At 40.8% G+C, this 17,395-nt stretch overlaps 4 protein-coding genes across 4 annotated transcripts in view; 1 reads left to right on the top strand and 3 right to left on the bottom strand.

Moving 5' to 3' along the window:
* LOC101292319 (probable polyol transporter 6-like) overlaps window positions 1-128 on the bottom strand; it is a 1,838-nt gene extending 1,710 nt beyond the window's left edge. The window contains exon 1 of the mRNA XM_004301854.1: window positions 5-128. Coding sequence (XP_004301902.1) covers window positions 5-128 — 124 coding nt within the window. The remainder of the gene's footprint in view (window positions 1-4) is intronic.
* A 3,591-nt stretch (window positions 129-3,719) lies between these two features.
* LOC101292030 lies at window positions 3,720-4,718 on the top strand. Its single transcript, XM_004301853.1, has one exon. It carries the CDS (start codon window positions 3,720-3,722, stop codon window positions 4,716-4,718), a length of 999 nt encoding a protein of 332 aa, XP_004301901.1.
* A 5,473-nt stretch (window positions 4,719-10,191) lies between these two features.
* LOC101301785 (pentatricopeptide repeat-containing protein At4g36680, mitochondrial-like) lies at window positions 10,192-11,824 on the bottom strand. The gene has a single exon (XM_004300572.1). The coding sequence runs from the start codon at window positions 11,747-11,749 to the stop codon at window positions 10,364-10,366; it is 1,386 nt and encodes a 461-aa protein (XP_004300620.1). The 5' UTR covers window positions 11,750-11,824; the 3' UTR covers window positions 10,192-10,363.
* A 385-nt stretch (window positions 11,825-12,209) lies between these two features.
* On the bottom strand, window positions 12,210-16,470 carry LOC101291734. Its single transcript, XM_004301852.1, has 3 exons — window positions 14,908-16,470; window positions 13,154-14,739; window positions 12,210-12,582 (listed from the first exon to the last, which is right to left on the bottom strand). The coding sequence occupies exons 1-2, from the start codon at window positions 16,240-16,242 to the stop codon at window positions 13,165-13,167; spliced, it is 2,910 nt and encodes a 969-aa protein (XP_004301900.1). The 5' UTR covers window positions 16,243-16,470; the 3' UTR covers window positions 12,210-12,582; window positions 13,154-13,164.
* Window positions 16,471-17,395: the final 925 nt, after the last annotated feature.

Genomic DNA, 17,395 nt, shown 5'->3' with positions numbered 1-17,395 from the left:
TTACCATAGCCAAATATGATGGAAATTACAGAGGCACCCACGGCGCAAGCAAAAGCACTCTTGTTGAACTTATGGGTTGGGGTATTTTGATCACTACCCTTCATCTTCATCTCCATCTCCATCTCCATTGAAGCTATATGTGTTTCAGACTGCATGTTAACTCCTCTTCTAGTCTATGAAGGACTCTAAGGATATAGATCAGCTTCTCCTCTCCACCGTTAGTGAGAATCTGCTATAATATCAACTCTCCTTCACTAAAAGGTGTCTATTTATGCACTATAAATTAGGAAGGAGATGACTATTTAGATGAGAATCTGTTAAACGCTTAATCTTTATAGTTGAAAATTATAATTGTATATTATCAGATTAAGTGATCATCTGTAGTGGAACTACTGAATATAGCGTGAGATTTAGATTTTGTCGCGTATGAAAAGATTCAGAACACTGTACTAGTTTAGGTCCGTCACAATCGAAACTTGAGAAATGTCATTACGCTAATGGGATTGCCAGTTGCCCCATTACTTTAGGTTGTCTTTGCCCGATATTAGGTTTGCACTTAATTATTTCTTTTGGCTAAGAAAGTTGCATCTGCAATCTAACCTACATATTTGGATCAATGATCACGGCATTTTGAAAATCTACAAAAAGGAAATGGTTTCTCATTCTTGAATCTTGATTTTAGTAGCTTTGTATATCTTACAGAACAAACCTTAACATTATGTATGTAAAAAATTGATTTAATTTTAGACAAATAACCAGAGATATCTAAGGTTACCCATTGAGGTTATATCACAATAGGAGTTCGAAATTTGGAATATCATCATCTGTTAATTTACCGTATTAACATGAGGATAAGATTAAAGTTTCATAAAAGATAAACCTTAAGCCAATCTTGGACTCCTTTCTGGGATGAGAACAAGATGATAGCACAATCTTAATTAGGTTTCAAATGAACAAGATTATAGGTTTCACATGGCCTAGCCTTCTACCTTCTCAGTCTTAAGGTGCGAAGTTGGTTGCCTATTTTCAATGTCTCATCTTAAAGATCATCTGTAAAAAAAATTATCGAATAATCCCAACGAATATCTAGTTTCAGTCAAAGAGAATCATTAGATAGTTCAAGAAGTATTGAAACCTTGCCACCAAATCAAAGGATGGTAAGTTTTGTACGCACTACCAGAGAAGTTTGATTGCGGCAGAATGTAGTAGTGTACAACAGAAAATTTCCTGGAAGATTGCATTAGTCAGATGTTCATGACTCATGGGTAGAATTCTTTCTTATTCCTTGTGATAGTGATCATATGGCAAATTTGGATCGACTTCATTTTATATATTATGCACTACAGAAAGATCAGAGACGATGATAAGTACCTACTAAAGGTGGGTTGGCAATGAAATAGACAATTGAAACCCTAGCTTACGCGTATAGTGGTAAGAATTGTTCTTGTGCTTGATCATTGACAATTGATATTTTTAGAAGACCTACTTACCGACCATTCTCATCCCCATCATCAGTGGCCGCAACAACCTTCGGAACCACCATAGCCATCGATCCCACAACCAAAAAAAGCTCAGTAAAGGTAACTTTAGCCTCTTGTTTGGGCCACGACTCAAAGCCAATAGAGCGAAGAAGAGGATGATGATGAAGAAGGCATCTTGGTGATGGCTGGATCTGGGCTCGAAGGAGAAAGTCTGAAAGATATGTTTTATTTTCCAGATTTTATTATTTAATTTTTAGAAGAGGTAATATGTTGTTAGACTGATGATTACATGTCAAAGTTTCATTTGTGGCACAGGGTTGGCACTGGGCAAATGGGTACAGGTGATTTGCTTCCTAACATCTTGCATTGCTTAATTATTGTGATTGTAACAGCAATTTAATTTCTCTGCCGGCAAAAGCTAGGCCCAAAGACCCAAAGACCCAAATTACAATCCAATTAGTTAACAAAACACTACCAAAACTCCAAAAGATGGATCCAGATAAGGAAGCCCAAAATTGAAAAACACATCCGAAATCCAAAGCATCCCCCTAACGCTTGTTGTAAATGGTAAAAATAATGGCTCTAGGGTTAGCATTCAAATTTTCAAAACTAAGAAGCAGAGATGTGGTGGGGGTTTGAGTTAGTAGTAGCTCCACCAATGTACTGGCCTACTCAGAGCGCACCATGCTGTTCTGAATATAGGACACTGAAGTAGTGTTGTGTATAAAAGAGGCATCAAGCTTTGCTAGATAAACAGGTCCCATAGTGCAAAGAGAAAAGGAAAAAAAAAGGAACGGACACTTGCATGCAAAGATGATTCTGTTTTCTTGGATGCCCAGTTCCCCACCTCCTAGCCTGTTCAATAAAAGGGCTCTTCCAATCTGGTTGACTTTGCTTCCAATCTAACAATCTGCCTAGCACAAATAAAGCCAGGCTCTCCTTTACTTGGCACGCTTTAGAAAATCTGATACGCAATGCAAAGCACACTAATGCAAGCATGGAGAAAGAGTAGACAACAAGACTTGCTATTCACTCTCTCTCTCACTTTCTTGACCACTCCTTTTCTTACAAATTATGAACCACCAAAGACATTACCAGTCATCAACTGCGCTGGGAGAGCCTGGGGCCAAGCTAGCTAGTTTTTCTTGAAGGGTTTGCTTGCTCCAATGCCAATGATCGAGCTTGCTTATTAAAATGAGGGTAGGGGCCTAAAGGCTGCAAGTGTATTTCACTTTCAGATATGAAATTTGGCATTACTCTTTTGACTTTGCATACCAAAGAGAATTAATACACTTAATCCAAGTTGATATTTTTTTTCTGGTTCTATGTGGATCTCTGTTCGTCTACCCCAAGCATCGATATCTGAATAGGGACGAATAGTTGATGCTGTCCAGGGGCTACATTACATGCACCTAGATCTCAATGGTGATCATGTTTTTAAAGCTTCAGACAAATAAGAAAATAATGATCGTGTTTTACTCTCCCATTTGCTGGTGTGTCTCGCTCGATCTCTTGGAAGACGGCTTCTGTTGCATTTTATCGCTTCTGGCCAAAACTATTTCAAGAAGATAGAAATGGCAGAAGCAGATAGAGCAGTTCCAGAGGGAAAAAAGGAGGAGCATCCACCTGTGTATTGTGAGTACGAGACGACAACGACAAGTCGACAAAACATAGCGTCATAGCTTACTCTGTTATTCATATGATATATCCCACATTACATTATGCTTCCCATACAGGGGAAGTTCTTATTATGAATTATGTAACAAGTATTTAAGATTGCATGCTTAATTAGCTTAAGACTTACTATTAGCTAGTGTTTTCGTGGGGTCATTTTCCCTTTAATTTTCAACTAGTGAATTGTTCAAAACGACAATGTCTTGGACAATTTACTAAGAAGGTCCTCATTATCCCTCTATATAAACCCAAATGAGAACAAGACTAGGACGCTGATACTGAATATTTTTTTTTTCTTGTACTATACCCTAATAATACTGAATTGCTGTAATCAAAGTTTATATCAAGCATTCGACCCAAAAAAAAAGAAGTTTATATCAAGCAGGCTAAGCAATATTAATTTCTCTGCCCTCCCATTTTTGGTAGACATGGAAATGTATAATTTTAGAAGCACAGCTTCCTATATAAAGCCCCACCGTTGCCTACCCAAATAGTTTTGCTGTGCTTTCAAACCCACACTGCTTCATTACTCTCCAAGCTAGCTAAGCTAGTCTCCACTCTCCAATGGCGAAACGTTTCAGGCTCCGGATATCCAGAGTCATACCTTCCTTCCAATCCTGCCGTTCAAAAGACCCCTCCTCTCTCCCTTCCAATCCCGTCCCTTCATTTCTCCGACCATCCCCCTCACTCAACCACCACCTCTCCACCCCACCTTCCAAACCCCACTACTCATCCTCCATCAAACGCCACGTCTCCTCCGCATTCGGCTGCGGCTTCGGAACCAAACCAACCCTATCCGACGACGATAACGGATCACTGCCGCCGGAGGTATTTGAGTGGGAAAGAGAGGACAAGTGGCACGTGGTTGCCATGGTGGACGAAGACAAAACCCCACGTCGCAAAATCTACACTTCCTCGGCCTCCGCTGACTCCGAACGCGACGACGCCGTTTCACTTTCGTTTTCTCCTCCTCCACCACCGCCTCCGTCCTCGGCGGAGAAGAAGAAAAAACAAAGACTGAGGAAAAAGAAAACAACGACGAGCCGTATGATCCGCTTCAGCACCTCCTCTGCCGAGAGCGGACTCTTCAGCGACGAAGATGAAGAAAACGAAACCCTATTCTCCTTCTCCACAGACTCCTCCGCCGATATATTCACGCGCCACCTGGCAACCATCCGCGAGACGCCCCCTAGGAGGAGGAAGAAGATCAAGAGTAAAGCTAAACGCAGCGTTTCAAGGACGAGTGGTGAGTTTGAGTCCCCTAGGCTGTCGGTGTTTCAGAGGCTGATACCGTGCAGCGTCGACGGGAAGGTCAGGGAGAGTTTCGCGGTGGTGAAGAAGTCGGAGGATCCTTACGAGGACTTCAAGAGGTCGATGATGGAAATGATATTGGAGAAGCAGATGTTTCATGAGAAAGAACTAGAGCAGTTGCTTCACTGCTTCTTGTCTTTGAATGCGAGGGAGCACCATAGGGTTATTGTGCAGGCTTTCTCTGAGATTTGGGAGGGTTTGTTCTGTGGTAGTGCAAGGTCGTCAGGAGCTAGAGTTTCTAGAGCTCTTTAGTTGATCTCTATGTGTTTACACTGGAGATTAGTCTGTGTAATAATTAGTTACATGATTGGAAGGGTTAATTTATCTAGAGAGTTGATCTTGGTTATGCATCTCTTCGATCTTATTATTCGACGTGAAAATTAGGGTTTGTTGTACAAAAAACGGTTTTTATATTCAAGCGTTTTAAGTTATTACCCTTATTACAGTGTATCTAAGATTAAGAAATTTGTTCGATCCCAAGTATTTGCTAGCTAGTTGTTTGCTGCATGCACTTCAAAATTATTTCCAAAATTTTGAAATGCTTTTGATGTACTCGACCATCTAGATAATTTGAAGGACATCGCCATGCTTGTGAGTTGTGATACTCTGAAAAGCAAAATCTACGTACCCTGGTGACTCATTTTGCTTAGTACACATCACAATCTGTACTCTCTTGTTTTGTTCTTATATACGTGCTCTGTTTAATTTACGAGTATTCTCATTCCTATTATGAGCCTTCCTTAGCTTAGAGACAAATTAACTTACATGCATTCATGAATATTCTCCTTATAATTGTAAAGCAAGATGGAATTGGGAGCTAGGGGACTGATAAAAGCCGTGTCGAACGGAGCCATGGATGAACTAATTAGTAAAGTTTAAAGGGAATGCAGCACCTATTCAACGAGTTTGCACTTTTTTGAGTTTTTGGAGGACATGGCATGATGACAGGACCAACACAGTAAAACGCGACATGATTTCATGAGATATGTTGATTAATTAGGATGCTAATCTTATGTTGACCTAATGATTAAAAAGCCAGCATCCGCTCCTAATGACTGAAATGATGTTTAGGACGAGAGAAGCTAATCCAAGCTACCTCTCCGGCTCTCCCGGCCTTTTGCCCGCTGATGTTTACTGTGCTGCTCTTGGAAATTATCCATGAGAATTCAAAAACAATATTTGCTATGGATGTGCAAGAACTGAGTGTCCTTTGTTTGGGTTTTCTTAACCTTAACCTATATTACTATTTACTCGTAATATTGTTCATTTGTCACGTTGATCGTTTCTTAAACCAATGAAATGATGTTTAATTCTTATATTATTTTTAATTAAAATGATGTTTGAATCTTCAAAATCAATCTTACTGAAATCATAATTGAGTTGGGTGAATTGATATGATGCTCATGCGGTTGAAGGAGTTGTCTGAGCTTATATTGAAACTTTGAGAGTTTGTAACAGTGTTATAATTTGAATTATAAGAAGTTTAATGTAAAATCCTAAAATTTCAAAGTTGTCGGTGAACTAAGATCAACATCTCGTACATCAGCAAAGAGAACTTTCCAACAGTGTCATTGGAGAAAATCTTCTTCTAGGTTCACCCTGAAATCCGGCAGTCAATTGCTGTCTTTAACTAACCAGCCTAGTACAGTAATACTCTAGTAGGATTCATGATTATAACAGTGACCGAAGGTTGTTCTTAAGTTGCTCCAAAATAATATATAGACCAAACTAAGAAAATAGTGTCATAATATGTTAATTTGTTATGTGCTTAATTACCTAGAAGAAATTTTCGTTATAGTGAATGAGCTAGCTACATCACCAAATATGACCCATAATAGACCAATGTGCAATGTGCCTCTTCTTTCTTTCTCTTACAGACCGAGTCACTCTCTCTTTTTACGCACAAATGGAATCACAGTCTCTCACGGAATCAAAGAAAATTTCCCTTCAATCAATTCTCTCACACGTAACGTAAAGGGTATCCTTGCCAGCCCTAGCTAGCCTTCTGGGAATCACCAGCAGAGAGAGAGAGAGATAGAGAGAGATTGATATGTCCGCAGATGATGATGTGACGAAATAAATATAAGACTCTCATAGACCAGTCCTTATCAGTCAGGTGTTGCTCTCTTCTGGATAGCTACTCCTCTTCGTTCAAATTCATCGTCTCTGAGCTTCCACTATTGCTCTTAATAACTACGACGAATTGAAGCACTGCAGTAGTCAAAAGCAACAATTCACTCATACTGTTAATGGAGCCCTAAATCCTAATGGGTAGCTATACCCCGTCGTTTTCAATCTCGGGCGCCGAAGAGAATGTATCGATCTTACTGGAAACGGTGCGTTTCGATATCTCAGACACGGCATCAGAGATTCTTTCCCACCTGAGAAAGAGAAATGTGGAGCTCTTCTTCCGATGAACCCTTGGCTTTTGGCGCATGAGCTGATATATTTCAGAGCTCTGAGAGAGATGACTGTGTTGAGTCAGTGAGTCACACCAGTTACGAATTTCCACCGTTGGATGCTTATCTCGTGTGTTGGCTTGGGATTGAGGAGGCTAAGAGAATCAAAGATTCAAAGACTGGCTAGTTCCTATTTCCCACAGCTCCTCTGGCTTATATCCTGTCCCAGAAATCACAGGAAAGGTTTTAAGGCTAGGGTTTATCTGATTCAGATTTCAACAAGATTGATAGCATTTATGTTACATACAGTTAGGGCTGGGCATGGGACGGGACGGGATTAAGGTCATCCCACGGCCCGTCCCGAACATTGCACATGGGACGGGATCGGGACGGGCCTTACGTTTTTAAGACTTGATTCCACACAAGTCTCGTCCCAAACAGGACCGGGACGGGCCGGGCCTAATCTCACCATCCCGCCTCAATATTATCTGATAATAATATAAAAATTGCATCATATGAATCCATAATTCATAACTAGAATTAAACTAGAGTAACATCAATAATCCATAAGATTGATAGCATTTATGTTACATACAGTTAGGGTTGGGCATGGGACGGGATTAGGGTCATCCCACGGCCCGTCCCGGACATTGCACATGAGACGGGATCGGGACGGGCCTTACGTTTTTAAGACTTGATCCCACGCAAGTCCCGTCCCAAACGGGACCGGGACGGGCCGGGCCTAATCTCGCCATCCCGCCCTAATATTACCTGATAATAATATAAAGATGCATCATATGAATCCATAATTCATAACTAGAATTAAACTAGAGTAACATCAATAATCCACAAGTATTTAAGTTCACACATCATAAAGTTCAAAAGAAAACAAGTAGTGAATTTGAATACAAGTTGCTCCAAGCTGCTCCAAATACAAACAATTTCAACTCTAATCATCCTAATCAAAAAACAATCAAAACAAGCAACGAGCTAGACAGAAGCAAACACAATGAGAAAAATAATGGACTTGATTCATGAGTTTCAGTGAAATTAGGAGTAGAGCTACATAATTGGGTACACTGTGAAGCTTAAAAGCATGAGAGAGAGAGAGAGAGAGAGAGAGTGAGAGTGAAAATAATCTTGCCTGACGAAGGAAGCGGCGGAGGAGGAGGAGGAGGAGGAAGAGGAAGCGTGGTGCTTGTTGCTGCTGCTCTGAGAAGTCGCGCTGGTCCCGGGAAGATTGGGGTTGCCTCGTCACCCGTTGTAGTTCGTGAGGAGGAAGCTGAAGAGGAGGAAGCGGGCGGTGGAGGAGTTTGAAAGAGAGACTGAGAGAGTGAGGACTGAGGAGGAAGCGGATTGAAAGAGAGTTGGGTTCGAAAGAGCTAGACTGATTGAAAGAGAGTTGGGTTCACGTGACTGCAAGACTACGAGAGACTGAAGAGTGAAGAGAGTGAAAGAGTGAGAGACTGAGAGAGTGAAAGAGTGATAGAGAGTTTGTATTAGGGTTAAAAAATCAAAGGTTGAGATCAAAACATCTAAAAAAATCAATGGCTGAGATTACTCTATATTTTACACGGGACGGGACGGGCCTAACAGGCCTCAACTTTTCAGTCCCGCGTCTCGTCCCGTTGTTTCTCTACGGGACAGGACGAGACGGGCCTAGTGTTTTTAGACATAGATCTCGTCCCATCTAGTCAAATTTCAAGACGGGACCGGGATTTAGGTTTTTTATGCCCACCCCTACATACAGTATGTCATGAACTAACTCAACTAAGCATTTATAGAGCATATTTTTTTTTATTTAGAAGAAAGAATTTTATTTTATTTTACTTGTGGAACAATAAAATGCGATTTTTAAACTAAACTACATTGTTTTATGATTTCCCAAACTCATATTCGGATTTTGGGTTTGAGCCAGGACTACTGGCATCCTCATCACCTTATGGAGATAGCACGAGGTGCAGGTACTCCTTTACAACTTGATCGGGCGACGAAGGAACGTCAAGTTGGTTACTACCTTGTTTTATGATTAAATAAAAAAAAAAAAAAACCATTACAGAGTTCCGTTATAAATTTTAGTATTTCATCACCTAAAAATCATGTTTGACATTGAAAAGCATGAAAATTTGAATAGAGATATAGCTAGACATGATTTGGTGAACTCGGAGGTGCTAGATATGCTAAAATTTGTTTACACCATGATTTCCTAAGAGTCCATGTACCATAGGCTGACCATTCATAGAGCATATTTTTCGAATCATTTCCCAAAAAAAGAGAGAAGAGGATCGCTAAGCTGATATTAGACAGACCATGGAAGATTTATAGACCCAACATGCTAGTCTTACCTCATACACAGAAATGTAGCCCAGTAACTACTGCTACAAGGCTATCACTCAATTCTGGCCCAAAACTCTTAACATTCCTGCGGCAAATTATAATGTTCGAACGTTACCCAAATTCGCAAGCAAGATGATATATAAAGGGGCGAGGAGAAGAATGGGAAAACGAAAAGCAAGAGGGATCATTCTACATCTTTAGAGTTTTAAAAGAGTGTACCCTGCTAACAATGGTCGAACCAACAACTCTCACAGTCCCACATACGTACAGTAAGTTCCTCGGACCTCAGTGCCTTGGAAGCAAGTGAACATAATCAACAGGTTGAACTAGATTAAAACAGAAGAACTCAATTCGAAGAGTCTAGCCTATAGATTCAAAATTACAAATACAGCAAGGCTCTGCTAAGGATGAGAGAACAATGATCAAAGATTTGAGGAGGTGACCTGTAGTGTTGAGCTGCGAAAGTTTCACAAAATCTAATTGGAGGAGCTCCACATAAAAACTGTTCTATTTGCCAAATTAAATCAGTACAGTTAGTGTTTGCCTGCTCTATTTGCCAAAATAAACCACAACATGTAAAGTTTCATTAAAGTTCAGTTGGTGTTTGTTTTAGTCAACTTTCAGTTATATATGATATAACATAGATTTGGCTCCAATTTATCTTCTCTATTTGTCTGAATTCTACAATCTGGGAACCTCCTAAGTAAGTTCATGGAATTTAGTAACATAGCTTGAACACTGGTTTGCAAGATGGTGCTTTAATATTGCTAGTTATGCGACTCATAAACCACTGAATTGACACCAATAGATAGTGAGATAAACTCGACCTTTTCCTCACAGCAAGATTTTCAAGAACCCCATTATGTAACCTACTGTTCAGACAATCCACCTGCAAGAACAACCAGACATGGAAGGCATAACTCAACTGCCCAAGATGGAGCCAAGTAATGCTTTACTAGTGCACAGATAGTCAGACGAGTAGAGAGACAGACAGAAGGAAACTAACATATTAAACCCAAAATTGAAGCTTTTACATCATTCAAATTCCAAATAGCTTCCAACTTGCTTCATTGCCAATCGGCATCCTTGCTAAGGGTTGGCAGCAGCTGAAGCAATCAACATATTCAATTCAAGACCAAAAGCCTAGAATTCAATCCATACTCATCCTGTAGCCTCTTTAGCACTATTATCAGGGACTGAAGAAGTAACAGAATCCAATTTCTTCCTATCATTCCCGGCATTAGGAGGAAACCTCTTCTTACCCTTCGGCTTCTTCCACGGCTTTCTATTTCCAGGCCCTTGTTTCTCTCCATCAATTCCCGTTGATGATGATGTAACTTCTTCACCATCATCATGAGGGACACATGAAGAATCGAGTTCATCAGGCACCAAACCAAGACCCTCCTCCACTTTCTTCCACGCATTCAAAACATTAGGAGGAAACTTCTTCTTCACTGTCCGAATCAACCCCTTGGCTTCCTTCCTCATATTTTTCTTCATCAATCCTTCCGCCAAAAACCTCAAAGTATTGAAATCCGGAATCTTACGCATCTCCACACTCTTCTTGAAAACCCTGTACGCCCTCTCAAAACACTCATTCTTACAAAGATAAAACACCAAAGTCCTAAAAGTCGCTGCATTAGGATTAAGCTTATTTGTCTCCAACCCCTTGTAAACCTTCTCCGCCTCCTCCATCATCCCACACCTGCAATAACAAGTCATCAAGTAAGTGTAGCTAATAGCATCAGGCTTCAACCCTGCACCACTCATCTCATCAATCAAAGCCTTCACATCTTCAGGGCTCCCATTGACATGAGCATACATAATCTTCACATTATACGCCGCAACATCAACCTCACAACCCTTCTCCACCATCTCATCCCACAGCTTCTCAGCCTCCTCCTTATTCCCCTTTTTATACAAAGCATTGAAAATAGTGGTAAACGTCACCGCAGTCACCTCCACCCCCTTTTCCTCCATCACCCTAACCGTCTCAATCGCCTCCTCCGGCTTCCCAGCTTCGCAAAATGACTTGATAAGAATCCCATACGAAACTTTATCAGGAGAGACATTATACTTAATCGGAATTTCATTGAAAAACTGAGGAACTCTATCAAAGTGTTTAGAAAGATTGCAAGCTGTAAGCAAGGAATTGAAAGAGATTGATGAACGCGGAGTACCGAGCTGGTCCATCTGCTCATAGGTCTTCAATGCGTGGTCGAACATCCCAGCTCGGCCGTAGGATCGGATCAGGGTGGACAAGTAGGGCTCTTGTTTGATCTTGGGGTCATTTTTGTGGGACTCGATGAAGGACTCGATGTCGGCGAAGCGGTGGGACTTGGCGAGGCGGCGGACGGCGATGTCCTGAGTGTAGCGAGATGAGGTGGGGGAGGAGTAGCGGTCGGAGACGGATGAGTAGATTTCGAGGGCTTTGTCAGGGTCGTGCTCGGAGCGGAGCTTGGACTTGGCTTTGGATATGGAGATGGAGGATTGGGCCGCGGTGGTGGAGAGGCGGCGGATGTGGCGGATTGAAATGGAGGAGGACATTTCTGAAAGGGTTTCGCAGTTTCGGGGAGGAAGGGTTTTAGGGGGGTTTTACTGGGGGATTTCTGTTTTTGTAGGTCAACTTCTTTTATCTGACTACAAAAATATATATGTATATAATTTGCATAATGAAATTTATTTTTGTTTTTATCACATCTACCGACGTGTTGAATTACGAGCGGGACGGAAACTGAAATGATTCTCTTCATAATGGAAGATCGTTGGTTTGAACTAGGAGAAAATTTATCTAATTACTGTTTATTTTAAATACTCATCAATTTGACCACAAAGGGAGAAAATGATGTGGGTTTAAGAATCAACCATCCAGAGTCAGAGTCGTTACTGTATGGCTTGCTATTATCTGTATGACTATCTACATACATCATGCTTCGTAAGGCAAAAACAAAATGTCAAACTCAGAACTCTATAGTTCTATGCACCATTTCACCAACAGAAAGGGTTTGAATTTTGAAACTTCCAAAGACTCTTCTATTCCATAATCATCCCATAATGTATTCATGATCTATTCACTATTAATTATTAAAAGATGCACTCTAGACAAACTATTATCAGTATCTCAAGATGTTTGTAAAAGAGTACTCAAACAGGTCCATTCATGTTTTCAAGTTCTCAAATCATTTAACAATAATTGAGAACTTAATCACATTTATTTAAGGCAGTGTGATTTTCTCAGCCTGTCAACTGAAGCAGTACATCTTCCCTTATACTGAGCCAGTGCATATTTGTCATCTTCCTTGGGAGCATATAGCCACAATGTATCTGACTGAAGAGGAACAATCTCCATCTCTACCTATATAAAGAAGCATGAAACAGAACTGTTGTAATATGAGTATATCCATCTCATACTGCACGAAACACAATAACTGAATGACAGGAGAAAAAGGTGATCACCAAAAGAGAGAAATTAAACTTAAGTCTTGAAACAGATCTTTCAGCTTCCAATAACAAAGCGGTACACATTTGGCCATCAAGAAAGCAGAAAAAAGAAAATACACCAATTTATCTTCTTTTTTTTGTTTTGTTTTTGTGGTCTGGAATACTTCAGTTTATCAAAACAAAGAACATCAGCAAGAAAAGGTCCTGCTGATCAGCAGCATGACACTGGTAACAGAACTGTACAGTTCAGTTTGTTGTTCACTCATCAGAAACACCAAACTGAATGGTTTTGGTAGAAGGTGAATTTTTGTCCTCAAGTTTAAGTCTAATGTAATCCCTTCACCATTGTACGGAGATTTCTTCATGTAATATTTCTTAAACATGAAAGAAGGCTATCCAACAGACAAATCTCTCTCAAAACTCAAACGAACAATCAGCCTTTGAAAGTAGACTCTAATTTCGCTAAATAGACCACCAACAAAAAAATATATAGAGATCAGGAGAACATACCAAATGGCTGTTCATTTTATGGGATGACTAATTATTCTTTGCAAAATCACTGTCCTTGCCCTCCTTATATTCCGGCCACACTCATCAGCATTTTGGCTTAAACTTTTGACAGTTTCCATAAACATTTCCAGCTTTTTGTTGATCTCAATCATTACTATCTTAACAGCATTCTCTTCTGTAATACCAAAGTCAGCAGTCTGCAGCAGTGCCTCAATCTCACTTTCACATTTCTCAACAAGCACCCTGATGTTGTTCAAGTCCGTCATTGTAAACATACAGTCCATAGTTCCAAGCTGCATTGAGTTTATTTCGATTCTCTGCGCATTCAGAGTGTGGTAGTAGCTCCAAAGAATTTTACACCATTTTTCCGAAGAACCTACGGAAACAGCCAGTGCACGTGCCAAGGAGGTTACAAGTGGTGGTGCAGTAATGGCAGCCGCCACCACTGAAAATATCAATACAGACACAAAAGTGGCAACAATAAGAACATTTGACACTTTCCGCCAAGCTTTCACTGATTTTAACTTCTTATCCAGCCTTTTCTTTCGGACTTGCAATATCTGCAACATAGATGCATGTCCGTTTAAAACTGCCCGAAATAGTGATAAAAATTCCTCCCTGAAAGGATCCCCGGCTGCCTTAAATGCTCTCAACTCCTGCAATATCTTCACACACCCCTTCCCTTCAAGACCAGCTTCCACTTCTTCCTCAAACCGACTCACCGCAGCCTGAATAATGAGCTGATTGTTCACTACACGCTTGAGACATGTCTCTAGGGCAGTACAAAATTCCAATGTATGGAAACTGTTCTCAAAATACTCCTCCACTAGAGAGAAAATCTCTTGATTGTTCCATATATCCTTTTTGCATTCCAGAATTACCTTGACCACTTCCTGGTTTGTCTCAAGCAACCAATCAGAGACCTCTTTGAGTGAGTTTAATGATAAGGACCTCACTTTAGCTCTAGTGGAAAGTGAGTTGAAGACTCGGCTAGTGCGCTGTTGGAGAGATAAATCAAACGAATGTAAACCCGAATCGAGCTTACAGGCTGCCTCATAAGAGCTGAATAGGGCTGTGTACTGGGATTTGGTTTGGATAGCATTTTGCAGAACTACTAGTCTCCTCAGGCTTTTGCGGTCCAAGTATCTCCTAAAAGCTACTTGAATGCGCGTAGCAGCATAGTGTTCTTCATAATTTTTCACAACAGTTTCTACAGACGCTCGCCTTTTGTGAGCAGCCAAAAAAGGAACTGTAGGTCTCCGCAGGCTTTTGCGGTCCAAGTATCTCCTAAAAGCTACTTGAATGCACGTAGCAGCATAGTGTTCTTCATAATTTTTCACAACAGTTTCTACAGACGCTCGCCTTTTGTGAGCAGCCAAAAGAGGAACTGTAGGTCTCCGCAGGCTTTTGCGGTCCAAGTATCTCCTAAAAGCTACTTGAATGTGCATAGCAGCATAGTGTTCTTCATAATTTTTCACAACAGTTTCTACAGACGCTTGCCTTTTGTGAGCAGCCAAAAGAGGAACTGTAGGTGTTGTGGTTTCCTTATCTGCTTCTTTACACGTGAGTTGCCATATTTCTTTATCCTGTATGCACAAAACCAGATATGAGGAGTGTTCTGAATTCTTCGCATATCACAATTTTAATTTCACCATTTCTGAGCTATTTTAAGTATATAATGTTACTAAAAAAAACAAGCATATAATGTATGTTGTGCATTGCAAACTAGAAATGAATAATCCTAGGTGACTTGCCTCTTCCCCTTGCCCAACGGTTTGCTCGTCTCCCACCTCCATGTTACTTCTTGCCAGTGCCGAATCAAATAATTCTGTGATCCCAGCTAATATTGTAGGTGATAGAGGCTCCCTCTCCTCCTCATGCTCCTCCTCCTCCTCTACAGCAACATCAATTTGATGGGATGCCAGACTACTCCCTTCAGTTCGCATGTGACTTTCATCTCCCACCTCTACATTCCCCGTTGAATCCATAGACTCCATCACATCCCTTGTGACTTGCATGTTCATTACATCCACTTCAACTTTTGGCAATTGAGGTTCAGCTGCAGCACTTTCATATTGATGATGCTGTAGCACAAAACTACCTTCAATTTCCTCGATCTCCTTTTCTAACTTGCTTACAGAAACCAAGGCCTCCTTCACATCAGTTTCTATCTGCAATCTCAGTATATTGAACAGCCTCTGAAGAGATTCATCTAGTTCAAAAAGACTGTTGATGTACTCGTACCTTTTGAACCTGTTCCACAGAGAACTCTTGGAACATTTGTAAACGAGCTCTACACCTTTCTCCAAGTATACTATGAAATCCTCCAAGATTTCCTCTTTTGGAAAATGCAATACCTTGTTACATTCTACTATCTCTTGTACCAGTGGTTTCAAGCAATCCAGTGTGAACTTGAAATCTTCCAGGAGTCGTTTGAACTTGGAATTTTTGCCTTTTACTTGTACAACAGCATCAAACAGTGCCTGAAATACTGCTCCAAGGCGCAACACCTGAACAGGAGGAGCTCCTTTTCCGGTTGACGCTGCAACACTATTCTTTTCAATCCTCTCTATTATTTGCTGCTGCTTCATCAATGTATCCATAATATGTCGCTGGTTGCTAAGAATCTCCAGCTGTCTTCTCCCCAATTCATCTTGTCTATCCCTGGCTGTCCTTGCCAAAATCCCGATCTGGTTGACTTGAGCTAACGACTGCAACCTCAGTATTTCCAGCAGACGTCTGAGAGACTCATCCAACTCATCAAGCTGGTCTGCGTAGCTAACCATCAAGCAGTTGCAGCAACTTCCCCAGACGCGGATGTTACTAGTGTTGATGCTCGATAACCGGCCAACGAGCACTATGCCTTCATCAATTTTCCTCTGAAGCTCTTGTATTTCTTGGACGGGGATATTCAGCTGTAGGTTCTGCAATCTAATCTGTTCTATGATCTGTGGCTGCAAACAATCCAGAGTGAATTTCAGACTCCTGAGGTGGGTTTTAAACTTACTAGTATTGTTCATGGCCAACTTAACCCCATCGTAGAGCAGTTGAAAAGGTGCTCCTCCGAGAAAATTCAGAGTCATAGACATGATTATCAACCAGATTCAGATCAGCTTGCTCCATTCCAGACCATCCATCAGTTCCAGGTGACTAGAAAGGAACTATTCTACACCAAGAGGTTTTTATAAACAACTCCTGCCGGATTTATAACTAAAAGACGCGACCCTCTGCTCTGCGTCTCCGCCCCAAATAAAAACACTTTATCAAACTTTACTCCGTCTTCTTCAACAATCACTCTCTCTCTCTCTCCGATAATCTCCATGAAAGAGCCACCTCTTTCTCTTTCCACGGCGCCTTCCACCCCCGCCCCGCTCGTCCGCGTCGACGAACGACCGAAGCCCGGAAGCTCGACGACGGTGACGTCAGCAATGACGACATGGGAAGATGGCATTGTGGACGGCGCCGACGGAGACTTTGGAGAGGATTGGGAAAGCTAGATGGTTTCATCTGGGCCGGTGACCGGAGACGATGATGGATTGGAGGTTCCTCGTCGTCGATGCTTGAGGCATTTAGGTTCGCGGAGGGTTTTTTTTTCGGTAAGATTACTGAGGGTAAGTAGCGTTATTTTTTGAAAAGTGCTCTTGTATTTTCTGCTAAAAATTGGTGGAGTTCGAGAACATCTCCGAGAGCTTCCTCAAAATTTCTCTAAAACGGGGAAGCAAAAGCTAAATTCTCTCCATTTTGGAGATTTCGGCATTTAATACAACAATAAAATATAATATATTATCATGAATTATAACAAAAAAACATTATATATTTTATTGTAACAATAAACTACCCAATCAAATATTTTATTGTTGTTTTAAATTTGTTGGAGTACGTGAAGAATTTAATTTTGGGGAAGGAAGGTTTTGCTGCAAATTTGGGGAATGAAGACTTCTTTTTCTTCTTCATCCCCATTTTGGGGAATAGGATGGGGAAGCTGTTGGACCTAAAAAGAGCTCTATATTCCCTAAAATTGAGAAGTTCAAGAAAATGGGGAAGCTGTTGGAGATGCTCTGAGTAGCTTTATCATTTGCAAGGAGCATTTTGTCTTGCAAGGAGTAATGGAATTCATTACTATTTATTGAGCATATTGAGGGTCAGTAACTTTATGCTATGAGATATGAGGGTCAGTAGCTTTATACTATGAGAAGTGCTTGTTTGGTCTGGTTAAAATTGATGAAGCTTTCGCTTTTAATA

The sequence above is a fragment of the Fragaria vesca genome, linkage group LG5 (assembly GCF_000184155.1).
Source record: "Fragaria vesca subsp. vesca linkage group LG5, FraVesHawaii_1.0, whole genome shotgun sequence".
Classification (NCBI taxonomy): domain Eukaryota; kingdom Viridiplantae; phylum Streptophyta; class Magnoliopsida; order Rosales; family Rosaceae; genus Fragaria; species Fragaria vesca.
This window is presented reverse-complemented; position numbering and strand designations above follow the sequence as displayed.